Genomic DNA, 17715 nt, shown 5'->3' on the forward strand with positions numbered 1-17715 from the left:
GGCGAGGCCTAGCTGCTTCTACATTCACTATTCAAGTTCTTGCCGTGCAGTGTCGTGTTTTTCATTGAAAGAATTCGTCGCTGTCAGTAATGGCACCAACTCTGCCTCTGTATTCCACGCAATTGGCTTCGAAGCTTAGAAAGCACGGCTTGTTGCATAATGCCGGTTACTGAAAGGCAGGTTCGCCTTAGCACAGCAATGTTATGCGCTGAAGCATACATGAAGTACTATTGCCAAGCCCGTGACATTCCCGTATGACCAATGGGGCCGTTTCTTGCAGGCAACACTAGCGCCGCCTGGATTCTAACGGTAGTTGTACTGATACCAGAAAAATGTTCACCTACTAATATTAGATGATGTTTTGAATATTACTCACTTATAACCTAAATTTAAAAACGACAGGTGACGACTGAATAATTTCTAGTTGTTAAGAAAGTGACGTGCATCGAAAGCGGAATGACACATGTGAGGAGTACCACACAGCAGACGACCGACGCCGCCGTCGTCTGCTTCTGCTATTGCGCTGCCCGCTTGCTTTGGCCATATATATATATATATATATATATATATATATATATATATATATATATACATACATACACACACACTTCTTTTTTCTTATTGATGACTCAGAATTAGCTTGTACATTTACCTTTGAAGGTTGGCACTGCTGCATAGGCCGAGCGAAATCACGACGCTAATCGCACCAACTTGCTGCAAATAAAGAGCTTTATTGTAACGGCATCGATGTTTAGATAAAATAAAACACACGCGAATAGCATTTCAGAAGATATACTGGTGCGCAACATGCATAGTTGTTTATTTGGAAAAAGATACTATGTACAGTCTCGCCACACATTTCTGGTGAACACAAGCTGTCCGCCGTTGAATGAAGAAATACATCTGATCGCAAAGAGCCACCGCAGGCTGGTACATTGCTAAAGTTCCTCCACTTTTGTAGCTGAAGATGTCAGACCACTTCGTTCACAATGTCCAACAAATTGCAGCTCGATTTGCACATAAACACATAGCTTACACAAGAGCGAATTCTGTCGCGACTGTTCGTCTTCTGGTCCAGGCTCCTTGCTCTCTCTCTTGCCGTTACCCCTTCGGGAAGTTCTCACAATATAAAACTTTTCAGCGTTTAAGCTGAATTTGCCTCAAACAGCTTAAAATTTAAGAGAGAAATGTTTTTCTGTATGTGCTGGTTTGAAGCATCATAAATAAAGTTTACAATATAAAGGCTTAGCTGTTGCTTCGATTCTCGCTGCCGGCAGTGCACTGTTGTCGCGCCACCCCAAGGCTTGGATGCGAAACACTCCACATGCCACGGGCTGGGTATTGTGGTGAAGCTTAACAAGTGGGAAGGGGCAATTGCCACGGGACACGGTATGTATTCCCTAATTATACACGCATGCACCTGCCATCTCCTGTCACAGTACAAGCACTGATATGCCTAATATGTGTACTGGCATGTCTTCAGAGCTTTTCCGAATGTGCCTGTGGCGTTTTGAGCCCTTACGGGCAGTAAAAGACATGCATTCATTTTTTCGGATGTTTTCGTGGCTCCTAGGGGAGTCTGAAAAATCGGACGTTGACTGTACAACTGACCAAGAAGATGCTTCAAGTGGTCCGTGGGGCAAACATGCGGCAGAACGAGGAAGAGAACAGAAAGGACCATCACAATGAGGAATAATTGGGAAACAAACTGTGCTGTCTCTTCTTTGAAGGAGCTTGAGCTCAAAAAGCAAAGTGTTGGCTGACGCTGAGGTGCAGGTGACCCTCATCTAAACCAAGATAAACTCTTTAAAGCAGTGAAATGCAACACTGAGGCATTGTGTGCTGGTTGAGAGTATGTCAGGACAGTTGAGATTGACTTTCCAGTGGCTGCAAGAATTTCACTTACGACAAAGTTCAGGCCTAATACTGATGAGCTTGCTATCAATTGATAGAAATAGCTCATTTTCGAAAATATTTGCTTCTGTATACACCTCTTTTTATTCGTATTTGAAAATGTTCGACTCTATTTGCAATGGGCTTTACCATTTTTTTTTTCCGAATATATTTTATTCACTGTGCATTTTATTACCCCTCCCTTCAGTTTTCTATTGTAAATAAGATCATATAAGATAATAATAAGAACACTACGCCTTACTATTCAAACTGGAATGTCTTTTTTTTTAACATGCTTACTAGAGAGTGACAGCACCGGGTGACATGGTGTTAGCCCCCCCCCCTGACATAAAACAATGTTCCGTGTCACTCAGGGAATATTGCAAAGGCTCTCAGGAAAAACCTAGAAAACTCAGGCAACTTGGAAATGTCAACTTGGTAGACACCCTGCCCAAGTTTCTTTTTCTTTCCTGCCATTGTCCACCTCACATAGAGTGCATGGCCGATGTCTCTAGTAAGCAGGCTCTTTGATTTCTCATGTGGTGCCACTCATAATGCAGTAAACCCACGTTAACTCGAACTTCGATATCTCGAAATATTGGTAAAGTCGATTTTTTTTTTTTTCAGCTTGGTGCCAAACCCTTCGTATTTTTCACCTCTTATCTGGAAATTCTTTTGCGCTGCATTCCAGATATCTTGAAATCTTGACTGCAACAATGTTGGGAAAAGGCTGCTACACAATGGTTTCCATAGTTTCTGTGCTGCTGCAGTATTGCCATCTGTAGCGAATTCTGCTCAATCCTACGCCACTTTTATCATCTGCCATTCGTAGCTGTCTGTGATCTCATTGATAATGGACAGTTTTGGTTGAGGGCTGCTTACGTTCCACTCCACTCAAGTTTCACATGCTGAGACACTGCAGGGAAGTTTGTAGGTTTCGTATTTGATAAGCACATCTAGCGGAGACATGAGTGACATGTTATCAGCTTGGTGGTCTACTGAAGCTACAGCTCCTGGTACACCGAGTTTTTGTGAGAAATTTAGCGGCTGCTGGCTCCTATCTTTAAAGGGTCTATGCAAGGCCAGGGGCTTACATTTTTGTGAATTCGCTACATTTTTGTGAATTCGCTTATCTCGAAACTCCGCTTACCCAGTGGCGTAGCAACACGGGGGGCCAGTGGGGGGGGGGTGTCATGTACGTCTGAAGACACCGGAAATTGTTGATATCCTCGCCTTCCTCGACTACACCCGGGGGGGGGTGACAGAAGACCTATGGGCCCCGGGTGCCAGACGACCTAGCTACGTCACTGCGCTTACCACTTATTAAGATGAAGGCCTTAGATGGCTCACGAGTATAAAAATTGGCCGTCTGGCATTATGGCACCAAAATTTGGGGTCGAACCCTCGACCTTTGGTGTTAGTTATGGCAAAGTGAAGGCACAGGGAATTAAGATAGAGTTAAGCATTCGAACCCACGACCTGTGGTGTTAAGTTGAAGTTAACTAAGGCAAAGTTAAGATAGAACGAATTGAGGCACTTGAGCCCACGACCTTTGATGGGAGTCGTACCCATGACATTAGTGCTAAGGTGAATTTAATTAAAACACTGTTAAGATAGAGTTAATTAATGCAATCGAACCCACGACCTTTGTTGTTAATTAGGCAGTGGTGGAACAGCTGTGCCAATTGCACCAGACTGCACTGAGAGTGGGCATTTGCGCCATTGGCACCAAAACGACATTTTAGCGGAATATTGCGCCGAGCCTGTGCCAAAGCATGCATAAGAGCAAATCTTTCCTTCTGTTGATGCTTCGCAGCTAGCAAAACTAAAATCAAGATCAACAGCCTGCTATCATCATCATCATAGAAGGAAGCAGAGGCCCGTCGCTAGAGTATCGCACTATATAGTGAGAAACTCTGTGGGCCCGTTGCAGCCGTTCGGTTCATCATTCGTGCATTTTTATCTGATGGAAGTACAATGTAGTGCCGCTGTACCATCTTACTGGCGCTTTGTTTCGGCTTTCATCGAACCTGCATGGTGCCACGGAGTTCGCCGAAGGAGGCTGTCGCATTCTAGGATTAAAGTTAAGCTTTTTCAATGTTTATGGTTGATAGCAGGGCTTTACAATAGAACCACTGTGATCAGAATCGCATGCATAGTTCAAAATGGTATTAGCGAATGAGGTCGAATGTGCTACACAGCACTACACAGCTGCACTATTTTGGTGAAATAGGCGCCGACACAAACATCAAACCCTGTTTGCGTCTCGTGCATGTGCAGTGGCACTGACACTATTATTATTATTATTTTTTTTGCGGCCTCAAAACCTTTGCGGGCCTATTCGAAAACCCCCAAATGTGCATGACATGACATGAGTATAATGCATGATGTCATGTTCAGTGCAGGCATGCGTACTGATCGGTCTTGCGGTGAGCCTTTACGCACAAGTCGTGACTGTCTCGCTGTTGCACCCTGTGATAATAAATGCGCGTTTATGGACAATCGTGCCTTCTCTGCGACGTATCAATGAACCCAGCCATAGTGCCTTTTGTGCATGGCAGTGTGGAGGAGCGTTGCGTCCTTTCCTGACTGTGTTTGCAGGGCAAGCCTCATGCAAACCCGTCTGCACAACATATCGACTGTATCAGTTAACATGTGCATGGTATATGGTAAGCACACTTGCATTGAATGCTGTGGCAAAAGTTTTTGCTGCTCCACCAAATTGGCTTTTTGCATGCACCAGGACCTGCACCGAAAGGTGAAACGACTGTTCCACCACTGTTTAGGGGTGAAGTTAATTAAGGCACAGTTAATGGACTTGCGCTCAATTCCTTTGGCGGGAGAAAACAAGTATAATAGGAAGTAACAACGCATCTGTTTGAGAATGTCAAGTAATTTAATGAATGTCTCGCGAGCGCGCAGGCTTTCACTTTTATCCTCTCTAGTGTATGGTAGAGTAGCTGTCAACTTTTTTCTAAATTTTTACCTGTTTCTACAACTTCGAATTAACGGGGCTTTTGTGTACTTTTGACACACCAATGCAGTTGAGTTCTTTTTAATAGCATTTGAATACATAACAATTTGACCACCTGTAATAAATTACAACAGAATGGAAATACTAAATACATATTTTTTCTTAAAGCAGTGGTACTGCTCTGACTGGGAATTAGAAATATTTGTTGTAGCTACTCTATGTGCAGTGCTCAGCGATTCAAACGCGATAATCGGTCTGCATGGCAGTCGTAGCTAGGGACACAGAGCTGATGCATTTTGGTATAGGATGAATGTGAAGGCTTTTGCGATGCAATGTGACTGCATTTGGCCCCCCAGCAATGCCAAAAGTTCTGGCCACCATGCAGGTAGATTATCGCACTTCAGTTGCTGAGCACTGTATGTGCTGTACGTACATGCACGTGTTTGCACATGTTTGTGCGTGAAAGACAAGAAGTGGAGCATTTAGTTAATGTGTACATCCTTGAAGCTGCAACAGTGGCTTTGCAAAATAAGAAGGTACTGCTGATAAGAGCGCTGCTTTTTTGTGAGCTGGTAATTCATACTGTGCATTGGATGCAGTAGGAGACAAGGAATTTCTCGTGTAGACTTATCTTTGTGAGAACTGATTATGCTACAATTTGGAAAAAAAAGTAGAAAATAACCACAGTCATTAGATCATTGCAATGTGCTGACAGGGGCCCATCCTTGTAATGCATCATGTTTTGCTTGTGCTGTCTGAGCTGGTTATTTATAGAACAGCCTTTGTTTGATTTATTTCGGCCTCGTGACAGTGATATGTTGTATACCACTCATTCCATGCAAGGGTCTTGAACATTGCATTTGACAAGGTGTGAATGCGATTTCACACTGAAGCCAACCGGTACCTTGACTACCATTGCAGTATGTTATCAACATTCTTCGTGAGCAGTCTTATGGGATCACTGTCCATTTATGAAGAAGGTGGCTTTGTCGTCCTTTCCAGGCACAGTTTGGATCTAAAGCACATGAAACCATCACATTGAAAAGTTGTGCTGCTAAAGTTAAAGGCCAAGGGAAATAACATTTGCATTTCAATAAACCATAGCCAGTTTGCAAAATGTGTAAGCAACAACTGCACTGCATTACAGGCAATGCTCAGTGTTAAAATGCACGGGGCAGTGTGTCCTCTAAGGTTTATCTCAAATAACAGGACATGGCAGAGCATTGAAAGGGAAGAGAGGGAGCATTGCAGGGCAAACTAGCTGCTTCCAATTGACAGCCTTTTCTTGATAAGAAAACTGATGCCATTGTGGACTTTTTAAATGCAGACCTTGCGTAAGGGCTTCATAGCGTGGTCGATAGACGTGAAAGACCTTTGTTCGATGCAGAACGCATAGATGCTACCACATGATTTATTTGTAGCTTCAGGGTAGTGGCATTTCAACATGACACCACCGGCAGCATTTTTATTATCTCGCTGCTTCGAACTGGCGCTCTCACTCGCAGATCGGCCGGCAGCCGTAGCCACCGCCGCTGCAACGCTGGGCCTAGCTACTTCGACATTTGCTGCCAAGCTTCTTGCTGTTCAGTGCCTTGTTTTTCATTAACAATGCACCGCTGTTCGCAATTGCGCCAACTCCGCTTTTGTCATCCTCACCAATGGATTCGAACCTCGGAAAGCACAGTGCGTTTCATAATGCCGGTTCTTAAAAGTAAACTTCGCCTCAATACAGCATTGAGGCGCGCTGAAGCATACCAAGAGTAGAAAGGGGGCAATTGTCACAGGACACGGTATGCATTTCTTAATTATACGTGCGTGCACCTGCCATCTCCTATCGCAGTAGAAGCACTGATATGCCTAATAAGTGTACTGGCAGAGCTTCAAGCCTTCAGAGCTATTTCGGATGCGTCTCTGGCGATTTAAGCTCTTGGGGGCAGTAAAAGGCATGCATTCATTTTTTCAGACATTTTCAGTGCCGCTAGGGAGTCCTAAAAATCAGACCTTGACTGTATAATGAATTTTTAGGTACATTGACAATTTTTAATCATTCAGGGCATTCATTACCTATGGTAGCCTTGACCAGGAAGCCAAGATTTTAGAAATATTCCAGAGTTGTTTTGTACCCCTTTTGTTAACTTATGAATCAATAATACCTTGCAGTTTTTGGACCTTCAACTAACATGTACAGAAAAACATGTCTACTGGGCTTTTCGTTGTCGAGCTAACAAACCATTTTTGACATACAACTCTTACCACTCAAAGTTTATCAAGTGCGGTATTTTCAACTTTAGTTCCATAAATGCTGTCTTGTTGTCACCCTGTAAAGCCTAGACTACAAGAACAAGCAGTTTGTCTGTTGGCGGCAGGCTACCCAATGGATCTGATTGTCTGAGTTGCAGGTAACCTGTTGAAAAAATTGTGGAACCCAGATAGCGTCCGCGTGAATTTATCTGGAAGTAAGCAGAAGCTAGCATTCGTTCCGTATCTACACAAGGTTTCACATGGACTGAAGCAAGTGACCAGTCAGGTTGGTTTAAAGTTTTTTTTTTTTTTTTCGGCACCACAAAAGCTAAACTATCTGTGCTCACTGACCAGAAAAAGTGATAGGGTGCCAGAAAGATCAGCACCCGGTCATCCCGGGTGCTGATGTCCCGGGAACTCCACCCGGTAAGTTGTATACAATGTGCCATTGTCAAGTGTCCAAAAATACATCAAAAAGAAAGGCTGCTGTATAAATGACTGGGTAAGGTAGTCGACGCTAAACATTATGTGTTACAAAGACAGGAATTGACTGGTTGTTTTCGACTTTTTCCAAAATACAGCATAATCGGCTCTCTCATAGATAAGTGTACACAAGAAATTATAGAACGAAAGCCATAATCAGCGAAGGTTCCATGCTTTTAGTACACCGTCCGTTTTGTTGTCAAGAAAAGAAATGTGCTTCCTGAACTCGGCAGGAAGATAGGCAGTGAAATTTTAATAACGATAAGTTGCTAGTGCAGTCTTTTATGTGTCTATGTGTGCCTCACTCAGTCCTAGTCTTCTACTGCACCCCCTGCATGGTATTAAGAGCTGCTGTATCTTTTCGTGATGTGAAAACAGTGCTAACTTTTTGTTCTTAGGGAAATAACATAGAAAAAGATGTAGAACTGGGTTAATGATTACGAACCAAATATTGAATGCCACCACCACAATAAACTGTGGGTTCTATTCTGCACATATTGAGAACAGGAAGTTATAAATATGCCTGCACTTTCATTCACAATAAATATAGTAGGAATGTCTTGTCTAAAAGATGCATATTTCCACAATTCAAATGGGGACATTTGAATTTTGAGGGAATAATCACAGAAATATTGCAACTATTACACCAAATAATGATGCCTAAATGAATTGTAGCCGTGGGCATGCAGTGAATGTTGTATGTACTGTAATTTCATGAGTGCATCTCACTTTCAGCCAATTATTGCTTCTTCAAAACGTGCACAACCTTCCTGGGACAAGCCTGAAAACACAACAAATCTTTCTTTCCATGTGAACTCGTTGTGTGCATCTGCTGTGGATGCACTAGAGGTACGGCAAAATGTTGCTTTCTTGGGGGCTAAGCTCAAACATTTTTTTTTTTTTTTTTGCACATTTAGTGCTTACAGGCCTCAGTTGCTGCACGTTACCAAGATAACTGCTACAAAGCTTGCCTGCAAAGTCTACAGGCAGTGATGCCAACAGCTAGACAATTTCATAAGCAAGGTACTATATTCTTGTTCTCTACACACAATAGCCAAGCTAAGGATAGTACAGGCACATTCTATCTAATGCTTAATCCCCACCTCCCGCTCCTTCTACTTGGCAGGGCAGGACAAAAATGTTCCTGTATCACCCATTCTGGATCGAGTTTTAGATACAGTAATACCAGTTCTTTTGGGATTGCCTGCTCATGCACAAGAACTGTATGCAAGACTCACGCTAGAGGCAATTTTCAAGGCCTGGAAAAAAATGATTGTAATCAGGCACCTGAAATTTAGGTAAGCCATTTTTTTGTCACATTTGACAGCCACTGGAGCTTAAAGGGCCCTCACTTGGTTCGAGCATTCCAGACAGACAAGTGTGGAGCTTAGATTATGCTGCGACATTAGTGTTTGCATAGTATTGCACTTATGTACGCCATTCTTGAAGGAACTACTCATTCTACCATCAGAGATGACGTCATAGCTAGTGCCTCCGAGTCACATGCACTGAACAAATGGCTAGTACGAATGGAAACATGCCATGAAATGCAGAGCACTAAAACAACCACTGCAAATGCATTATGCAGCAAGATAAGAATGAGGAGAGACAGATAAAAAAAGAAAGAGAAAGAAGTGGGAGTCATGACAAAAACGTCATGCAGGCCCTCGGCTTCAATATCGGAGGAGGCAGGGAAAGGAATTCACTTGCAGGCACTGGCTGAATTAATGGGAGAAAGCCTCTGCTGTGGGGACTCACCTTCTCATACTGTCACCTCTCAACTTTTCATCTGCTTCTAGCTCCACTACAGTCGACTCCTGTTAATCTTACCTTGGCTAATTCGACTTTTCACTTCATTCAAATGCACTCTAAATTCCTGGCTAGAAACCATGCATTAATATGGAAGGAAAACTTGTTTAATTCAACCCACACTGGCGCCACATGTAACGCTCACCAAAAGCTTGAAAATACAAAAAATTCAGCAGACGGTGCTACTGCTTGTATAAGCGACGACAACCTGTGCTGTACCCATGGACATTGTCTTTTATTGAGGATTTTGTCAGCACCGACGACAATGTTGAGGTCTGTGGGTCGCTGACCAATGATCACATGTATAGTTATCGTAATACTGTATTGAAGTTGTCTGTTGATGACAACAAACTACTTCAAGCAATAAAATATATTGGAATTCATTCATTCTGCTGCTATTGCTTAATTTAGCCTTTTGGATAATCCGACCAAATGTTGCAGTCCCTGTTGCACATCCTCCATGTGGTGAGGAGGACTCCCTCACCTAAAACAGCACTGCTGAAAGTCGCTGTGGCAGAAGCGCCAGACACTTATCACCTCTCGAACTGCGGGCGCGTTCCATGAACAGCGACAGGCAGTGCGGTTGTGCCCTTCAGGTTAGGAGCGAGTCGCTTGCATGTGTGGGGTGCAAGACGAGAGCAAAAAAGCCTGTTTGGCACAGTGTATCGTTACTCTCTCTTTTCTCTCTACTCGAGTCCCCTTTCCCATACCCCCTACTCAAAATGAAGGAGTCATCTTGATGCGCTCGATGTGAAAGGACGTCTGTCGTTTTTTCATAAGTGAAAAATCTCAGTGTCTTATTCTACAAGAGTCCCGTAAGGGTCGACTGTATTACTAAATTTTTATAAAGAATGTATGCTCCCAGACGGCACTTTATGTCGCTCAGTGTAAAAGCAAAATTTATAATAAGGCCTGGTGAGAAGCCCTTCAAGTGTGGATGGTGTGCACTTTCTGCATATTAAGAAAAAATTGATTTGCCTATCTTCACTCCTTTCCTGCTTTCAGTGAACAGGAATCAGCTCAACTTACTGATGCTGCAGCTATGTGCCTAGCTCGAGTAGAACACTCAGACTTACATGAAGTTGCCAAGAGTGGTTTGTGGAACCTCAATGCTTACCATGAGCTGCTGGAATGTGTCCGTCCTGCACAGCGAACTGTGCTAGCTGCTTCTGCAAGGAGGAGGCTTTTCACCCCAAACAGGGTGTCTCCTCTGGTTGGAGCCAGTGGTGAGTGGTATACCAAAACAGCCTGCCAACAGTGGCCGTAGCTGCTGCCTGAGAAGTGAGCTTGCAGCCGACTTTTGTAGCACATTATCAGATTGAGCAGACCATTGCCTTGTGCGCTTTGTTACGTTTTTGTTGCTTTTTCAACTCTACGCCCAGTAACAAAGAACATTAAGAGGTCAGTCTGCTGTTGCTGACAATGGCCTTTACATTTTTACAATGGGCTGTACATAAAATTGATTTGCATACTGGTTTTTGATGGGGATATACACAACTTCTGATGTGGTATGGTGAGCCAGAACAATGTTCAGCACAAGACTACCAGAATGTTGCTGGGGGAACGGTTGTATTCACAAATTTTATCTGTTGCAGGTGCCCAAGAACTTGTATGCACACCAGTACGCATGGAAGGAAAGCTAAGGCACAAGCTATGCTGCAATTCATAGCACCTTGGGCAAGTGATGAATTCTGACATTATAGCTGGGGTCTCGTGAACATGCCTATGAAGAAAAAATGTAACGTCTAGTATACTGCCATAGCTTTGGTGCACACAAATCAAGTCCAAGGTACAAAAGAGCCAGCTCGTAGAGAGCTGTTACAATTCAAGTGGCAGAATGAGTAATATTTTTCGGAGTGAAAACACATCAATAAGCACAAAGACGATAGTGTAGACTTCATGCAGCACTTACAATCGAGAGCTAGAGAAGTGCCTGCATCTCTTTTATATGTCAGTGCACACACCAAAATTATTAAAGGTACAGCAGAAGAAATCCTTGCATTATATTTTTAACTTCATTCAGCCCTCATAATCAAATGGCACCAATATTTTGTTGTAAAACTGAATTTTCCCTGAACTCCGTGGTATGTCGCGACGTCTGGCACACACATATCGCAAGAAAAACAGATGAGTCTTAGGCAGTTCTTGGCTTAACTTGTGCAAAGCTGTTTATTTTGTATGCTGCTGCGGTAAGCAGTGCGAAGCACCACTGCAGCAAAGGCCACCCAGACACGAGTGGAAAGGGAGAGGCGTAGGGACGACAGAAAAGGTGAATGCCTGCACAAAGCTGCCAGGGCACACCTGAATCTTCACAAGTGGTAATGCAAAAATTAACTGTATTCTCAAGCTCACTACATACCTGTCATAATCTGTAGGATGTAAACAATGCAAAAAAATTTTTGGAAGTTTCGAGTGACATTGTTTATGTTCACAAAAACTGTAGAAAATAATTGACATTGCACGTTTGAGCACCTTGTTGATCTTGACACCAAACAATAGTTGCCAGCCTCTTGCTATTGCTCCTAAATGGCACTGCATACCAGCACTGGAAAACATTGTTTGTCGCGAGTGCACAACATATCTTTTGCCACACTTATTTAGTATGTTGAGAGTTTGCGGCCACCAATGTTAAGGGCTAATAGAAAAGAAAAAAAAGATTTTTGATAAGAAATGACTAAATAAAAAAATAATAAATAAATAAGTAGTAATAATAGAAAAAAACGAAAAAAAAGGCAAGGGGTTCTCTACTGCTGTATGGTGCTAAAAAGCTGTGCAACATTGTTACATTTTCTTACAGCAGTTCGTGGCACATACGTGAAGTCCCTCCATGACGTTTATATCGATTAGATTAAAGGGGCCCTAAAGCACTTTTCTAATTTATATCGATTAGGTTAAAGGAGACCTCAAACACTTTTCTAATTATGGAATCGCCTCACTATTTAAGGATGTCTCGCAAATATTGTGCCGTAAGAATGTTCCGAATCCTTCAAGTATAAGTTGAGTTATTGCAGCCCTACGTGGTTTTCACTCTCTCTCTCTCTCTCTCTCTCTCTCTCTCTTTGTCTCTGCTAGAACATTGGAAGCTATGCAGAAGAAGCCAAGGGGGGCAAACCCCACCCAAAATTTCAGTGCATTGGCGGCGAAATAGAGTCACTGGAAAAAGTTACTCTACGGCGAAAGGGCTCGTCGTGGCACTGCGTGGCAACCGCGGTAGACTACACTACGCAGCACACCGCAGCTATTTCGGATGCCATGCGCTGCAGATACAGCTATGCAGAACTGTCGTGCGTACCGGCTGTGCAAAGATGAACTAGTCTTTTTGAGATTGTATATGTTTAATTTATTTAACTCAGAATTAGTCATTATTAATTACTGTGAATGTTCTCGCAGTCAAAAAATCAGGCAACAGCTGTTGGTGGATCTAGATGCTTATGAAGACAGAAGCAAGAGCTAGCGCTTGTTCACTGTTTTTGACACAAGATTGTGAATTCCCTGCTGCATGCAGTGCAATAATGTTTGACTCACATTTAAAGTGTTTTGGGGGCTCTTTGGGTGGCATCAGCCTACCCTTCTTCCATGCTACCTCCTTGTTTATGCTCTCAGGTTCTGGTGCCAAGTGCAACTTCCATCATCTCAGCTTTCATGCTGAGGGGAAGCTGCATTAGGAAAGACAAGTGGCAAGTAATGGTCAAAGAAAAATTCTGAAAGCAAAAGATTGTGCAAGTGAAAAATCTGAGGGTAGTGGCACACATAGTTTTTTAATAGAGTGGTCTGCAGCATAGACTGACAGGCTACATGCTCACTACCTCCATGTGTGTCCGCCTCAGGAGCTCCATCTGAATACATAGGAAAGGATAAACCATTTTTCTCAGCAACCACTGCACTGATTTTGACAAGGTTTGTTGCATTTAAAAGTTACAATCAAGTGACTAGCATGGTGGATTTTCAATTTTTGCCATCAATAGCTCTAGAAAAATACTCGATAACTGCAAAACTAGCGGCGAACTGCTGTGGCAGTCACGTGACAAGAAAATCTCGGCCCCTTTTGTTTCTCTGCGCGCAAGTGCGAGATGGCGCATACTTTTTTCGTTCGTCTGCTGACAGATCAGTGCTGTTTTTACATTCTTAATGCAAGTCATGTCTGATAAAAGATGACGACATCGTTGCCACTGATCATAATCGGCTTGGTGCTACCTTCTGTTGCGGCGTCGCAGCTTTCAAGAGACAAGAATGAGGTACTGGATGTCGCCTCCGCGTCCATGTATTCAGAGTCCGTCTTGTCATACTGAATCGCATAGAGTTTCTCACCACATTACCTAGAGGGAAATCTGGCGCTGCTGCGCTGTGGTATGCATGGGAATCCCGGTATATTGTGACTTCGGATTGGCATCGTTCTCGAAGAGACGCGCTTGACAAGTACCGTTCCGTCTGTCGCAACGATTCATTTTCTACTGAAACAGCATGTGAAAAGCTGTTTTAGCTTTATTATTACGCGAAAACATGTTTTGTTTAACTATGAGGACTTGTTATTGCGCGTACGACTAAATGTTACGTAAAAAGTATCAGCGAGCCCCTAAAGTTGGAGGGCAGATGACAAGGTTCACGCTCGCTTTGAAACAGTTGGTCGTCTGTTCTTGCTTTTCTTTGCTTGGTCATGCATTGTGGGTGAGTAAAGATGTAATATGCATGAATGGAAACATTTTATGAAGATTTTACTTTTAGAACGCGTTATTTGTGTAGCCATATCCACGTTTTAGATGAAGCCTCTTACGACACCAGCCAACACAAGCCTCGCAGACACATATACAGTCATTCCCATGACGGCACGGTGCCCCCTTAAGAAACTCCCATAGACGGTGGCGCCAGATTTCCCTCTAGGTGTTATAGTGAGAAACTCTATGCTGATTTGGATATGGTGCATTGTCTCTATCTAAAAACCTTTCCATTGGGACGTCTCAGTTTAGTCTCTTCATAATAAAAAAAAGAGAGAGAGAGAGAGAGAGAATCACAAACCATGACAATCAAAACAAGCGCAAGTGAGAGCCGACGCGAACTGACGACAGTGTGAAACTAGCAGTTGGGCGGGTCCGCTCTCATTGGTCTGGTCACTTCTGTTCACGGCTCGCTGGACTGCAACAAGCCACGAAAAGTTGGTCTCAGACTGATCCCTCCCATGGCACGGAAAAGCTGCCACGAGGCAGCTTCTGCGGCGCACATTCTTCTGCTAATGTGGCTGGGGCATAAGAGTTATGAATAACAATGTCAGAATTTTGCAAACTGCACCTAATAATGCATCTAATGTGGACAAAATGTATGTATTTTATATGGTTCTGAAATATACCGCTAATATGCGAGCAAAACTTTCGCAAAACTTTTAAATATTGTAACCTGTAAATCCATATCAGATTTGCCTACTTTAGATGCTCTAACAGATGCAGTTTACAGAACTGCAATAGCTATTGGTGCAGAGCTACGGATTTGTAAACTTCGTGCTTCTTATCGGTTGTCAGTTATTATTAGACAATGTTTAAAATTCTAAATAAAAATTCTGTTTCTTGGAGTCTGTAGAATTAAGTTTTCTCTCTAATGCAACAAATTTAATTCAAATTGGTGCAGTGGTTGTCTTATAAAAGCATTTCTCTTTTAAACTTGTGTTAATTGGAAAAGTAAGGTTGTACAATGTAACTATCACCAACCAAGAAGGTTTATGAAAAGTTTAAACCCAGTGTTTCGGAGTTTGGCTGCTCTCTGTCCTGCGGATATCCCTTGCATGTTGGCAAGGGACATGCAGAGTACATTCTACAGACATATGCCAGGGCCTTTTGCACAGCGTTTGTCATGTTTATTACGGTCGCAGCACAACGCTGTGTGATGGATGCAATGGGCACAGCACCCATGAATCACGAAGAGATTTGTCACACTGAAGTGCAGCATATTGTGTTGTCCCCTACATATATGGGCTTTTGCAGGGTTGCCTCCCGAGGGAACTGCCGTCAGGGCTGCAAGTCGAACACATAAAAAGCTGTTGCAGCTTCCCAAAGCCACCCCTGATAGAGGGAGTCTGAATGACTCCGAAACATTGGGTTAATTTTTAATAAACCTTCTTGGTTATCAATTTTTTAGTTCGCCCACTTTTGTCTATATATTTGCCTGCAAACCTGCCAAAGTGTGTCTTACATTATTCACAATACTGCAGTGCACGATGCCGATCTGTCCTTGAAAATTTTTCTACTCTTGAGAAATCTGTTTACTAAATTACAGCTGCAGGTATTTGCTCTTTAGCACCCCTGGCTGCATCAACAAGTTGCTGCAAGTTTAGATTATTTTGGCAGTGGCAATTTTGTTGCCGCATTTCAAAGAAATTATAAACTTGCATGTCTTTTCGTGGCTTGTAAGAAGGTGTGGGATCTACAAATGTCTTTCAAGGAAATACATAGTGCATTAAGTACATACCTCGAAGTGGGCGCTGTTCTCGAGTAATTCTGTGACAAAATTAAAAGCAACAGCTGCCAAAATGAAAATGGCATTTGTATGAAAAGTTGAGGCATGAAGCTTTGTTTGGTGTGTGTACACACACATACACCGTAAAATCCCACACAAGAGTGTGTCCCCCCCCCCCCCCCCCTTACTTTCGAGTGAACCGAGTAAGCTTCCACCTTGGGGCAAGGGGGCATGGGATTTTACGGGATGTGTGCGTGCACGTGCGTGTGTATATGTACACATGCACACACACATTCAAGAAAAGCAGAACTGCATGTACAGAAGGCCTATTTATTTTTATACATATTTGTACATTTCGTCCATATGCATCTAAGCATTTCTGTACAAGTGTGTCCTGTTTGTTTTTAACTTTAGAAACAGTCTGCAAAATCACCAGAACTTACACATTTGATTGCAGACTACAGCTATACACAGATGAGACAACGCATATCCACTTCATGTGAAACTGCATAAAATCATTTGAACCAATCATGTCTTGTTTCCTGTTCTTTAAAAGAAAATGGGTGAATTTAGCATGAAAACAGACCAATTTTTGCCTGCCCACACGTGGGGAACAGTAATATTTAACTAGAGACAACATGTGATGTGGTGACAAGAGAAATGTTGTATAGGGCAGAATACTGCTAAACAGATTCAACAACTCCAACTAGCTCCACTGCTCAGAGATTAAACCTCCTGTACATCAAGCTGGATGGAAGACTTTTTCCCACCTTAGAGGGAAACATTTCTTCCACCAGCTAGATTGCATACCATGGTATGGAACAGATGCAGCCTTGCTGCTTACAGAATCTGGCCTACTGGCAGCAACACAACATACCCTGCCACATATGGAATGGTATAAATACTGAAAAATTGTATGCCAGGAGTTCCTTCTGAAGGAAACCCTAGCAACAGTGGCCTTTACAGGCCCAGAGGTTAACGGCACTGTTCTCTAGTTGGAACCATCCGAAACTTGCATTATGCTACTGGCCCGCAAGCATCACATAACTTTATTGATATGCCCCCACAGTACGTCATGTCACCAGAAGCAAAGGTCAGCAATAGAAAAATAACTAGTTATGATGGAGAGCCCACATTTTGCCAGAAACTCTTTGCACAGACGCAGTCTCAAAGAAAAGATGCTGCACACACTGAATAGCACTGCCCATGTGGCCATGTTCTGCTTCGATGTGCTCTGGGCAGTGCCAGGCAAAACACACCTACTAACACTCCCCAGCTCTAGCCAGCCTGCACCCCTTCCCACTTTTCACAGTAAACGACAAGTTTCCATTACACTCAGCAGTGGTTGCCACAACACACATTTGGCGAGGCTCTGGCAACCTCTCACTCAAGATTATCCTCCTCCAAAGTTTCAGCTGGTTGTGAGTATTGACTAGAACTGGACCCTACACAAAAGCGAGCCAGCCGACATCTACCTCAATGAGAATAAACTTGCACGAAGTAGAAAGAACAAAAGGGTGTATAAAGAAAAAAACAGGTGTGACATGCCACTTTGTGTCCCTCTCGAGTTTGCAAAGATCTATCAACAGTGCAATACTCTGCAACATACTCCAAATTGTAAATGTACAAGTCGTTGTCCGCACTACCCAGCTAACTCTCTGTGTTTGGCCAAGACCTGGGCGAAACTTCGCTTGTTGACAGTCATGCGAATGGCAGCAATTGCATCAAACAATACATCGGAGCTCATGTCTTCCGGTAGCTTGGTCAAAAACTGAGCCAGGTTGATGAAATCTAGTCGCAACAGCACGTCCTCATACAGCCGCAGAATACCTGTAACCAAAATGGGTATTTAGTGACTGCAGTAGCCAATCTGA

At 43.0% G+C, this 17715-nt stretch overlaps 2 protein-coding genes across 5 annotated transcripts in view; one reads left to right on the plus strand and one right to left on the minus strand.

Annotated features, from left to right (window-relative positions):
- LOC126546157 (uncharacterized) overlaps positions 1 to 16372 on the plus strand; it is a 36633-nt gene extending 20261 nt beyond the window's left edge. Inside the window, exons 6-10 of one of the 4 annotated variants that reach the window (XM_055061376.2) lie at positions 8327 to 8440; positions 8509 to 8614; positions 8718 to 8889; positions 10406 to 10626; positions 10996 to 16372. In XM_055061376.2, the coding sequence (XP_054917351.1) occupies positions 8327 to 8440; positions 8509 to 8614; positions 8718 to 8889; positions 10406 to 10626; positions 10996 to 11069 (687 nt within the window). In that variant the 3' untranslated portion in view covers positions 11070 to 16372. Of the gene's footprint in view, positions 1 to 8326; positions 8441 to 8508; positions 8890 to 10405; positions 10627 to 10995 lie in introns of those variants that run through there. The other 3 variants (XM_055061378.2, XM_072286405.1, XM_055061377.2) reach the window with 3 other exon arrangements.
- The window catches only part of LOC126545318 (TBC1 domain family member 12-like), a 29661-nt gene continuing 28097 nt past the window's right edge, over positions 16152 to 17715 (minus strand). The window contains exon 7 of the mRNA XM_050193123.3: positions 16152 to 17671. Within this exon, the coding sequence (XP_050049080.2) occupies positions 17484 to 17671 (188 nt within the window). The 3' untranslated portion in view covers positions 16152 to 17483. The remainder of the gene's footprint in view (positions 17672 to 17715) is intronic.

The sequence above is a fragment of the Dermacentor andersoni genome, chromosome 1 (genome assembly GCF_023375885.2).
Source record: "Dermacentor andersoni chromosome 1, qqDerAnde1_hic_scaffold, whole genome shotgun sequence".
Classification (NCBI taxonomy): domain Eukaryota; kingdom Metazoa; phylum Arthropoda; class Arachnida; order Ixodida; family Ixodidae; genus Dermacentor; species Dermacentor andersoni.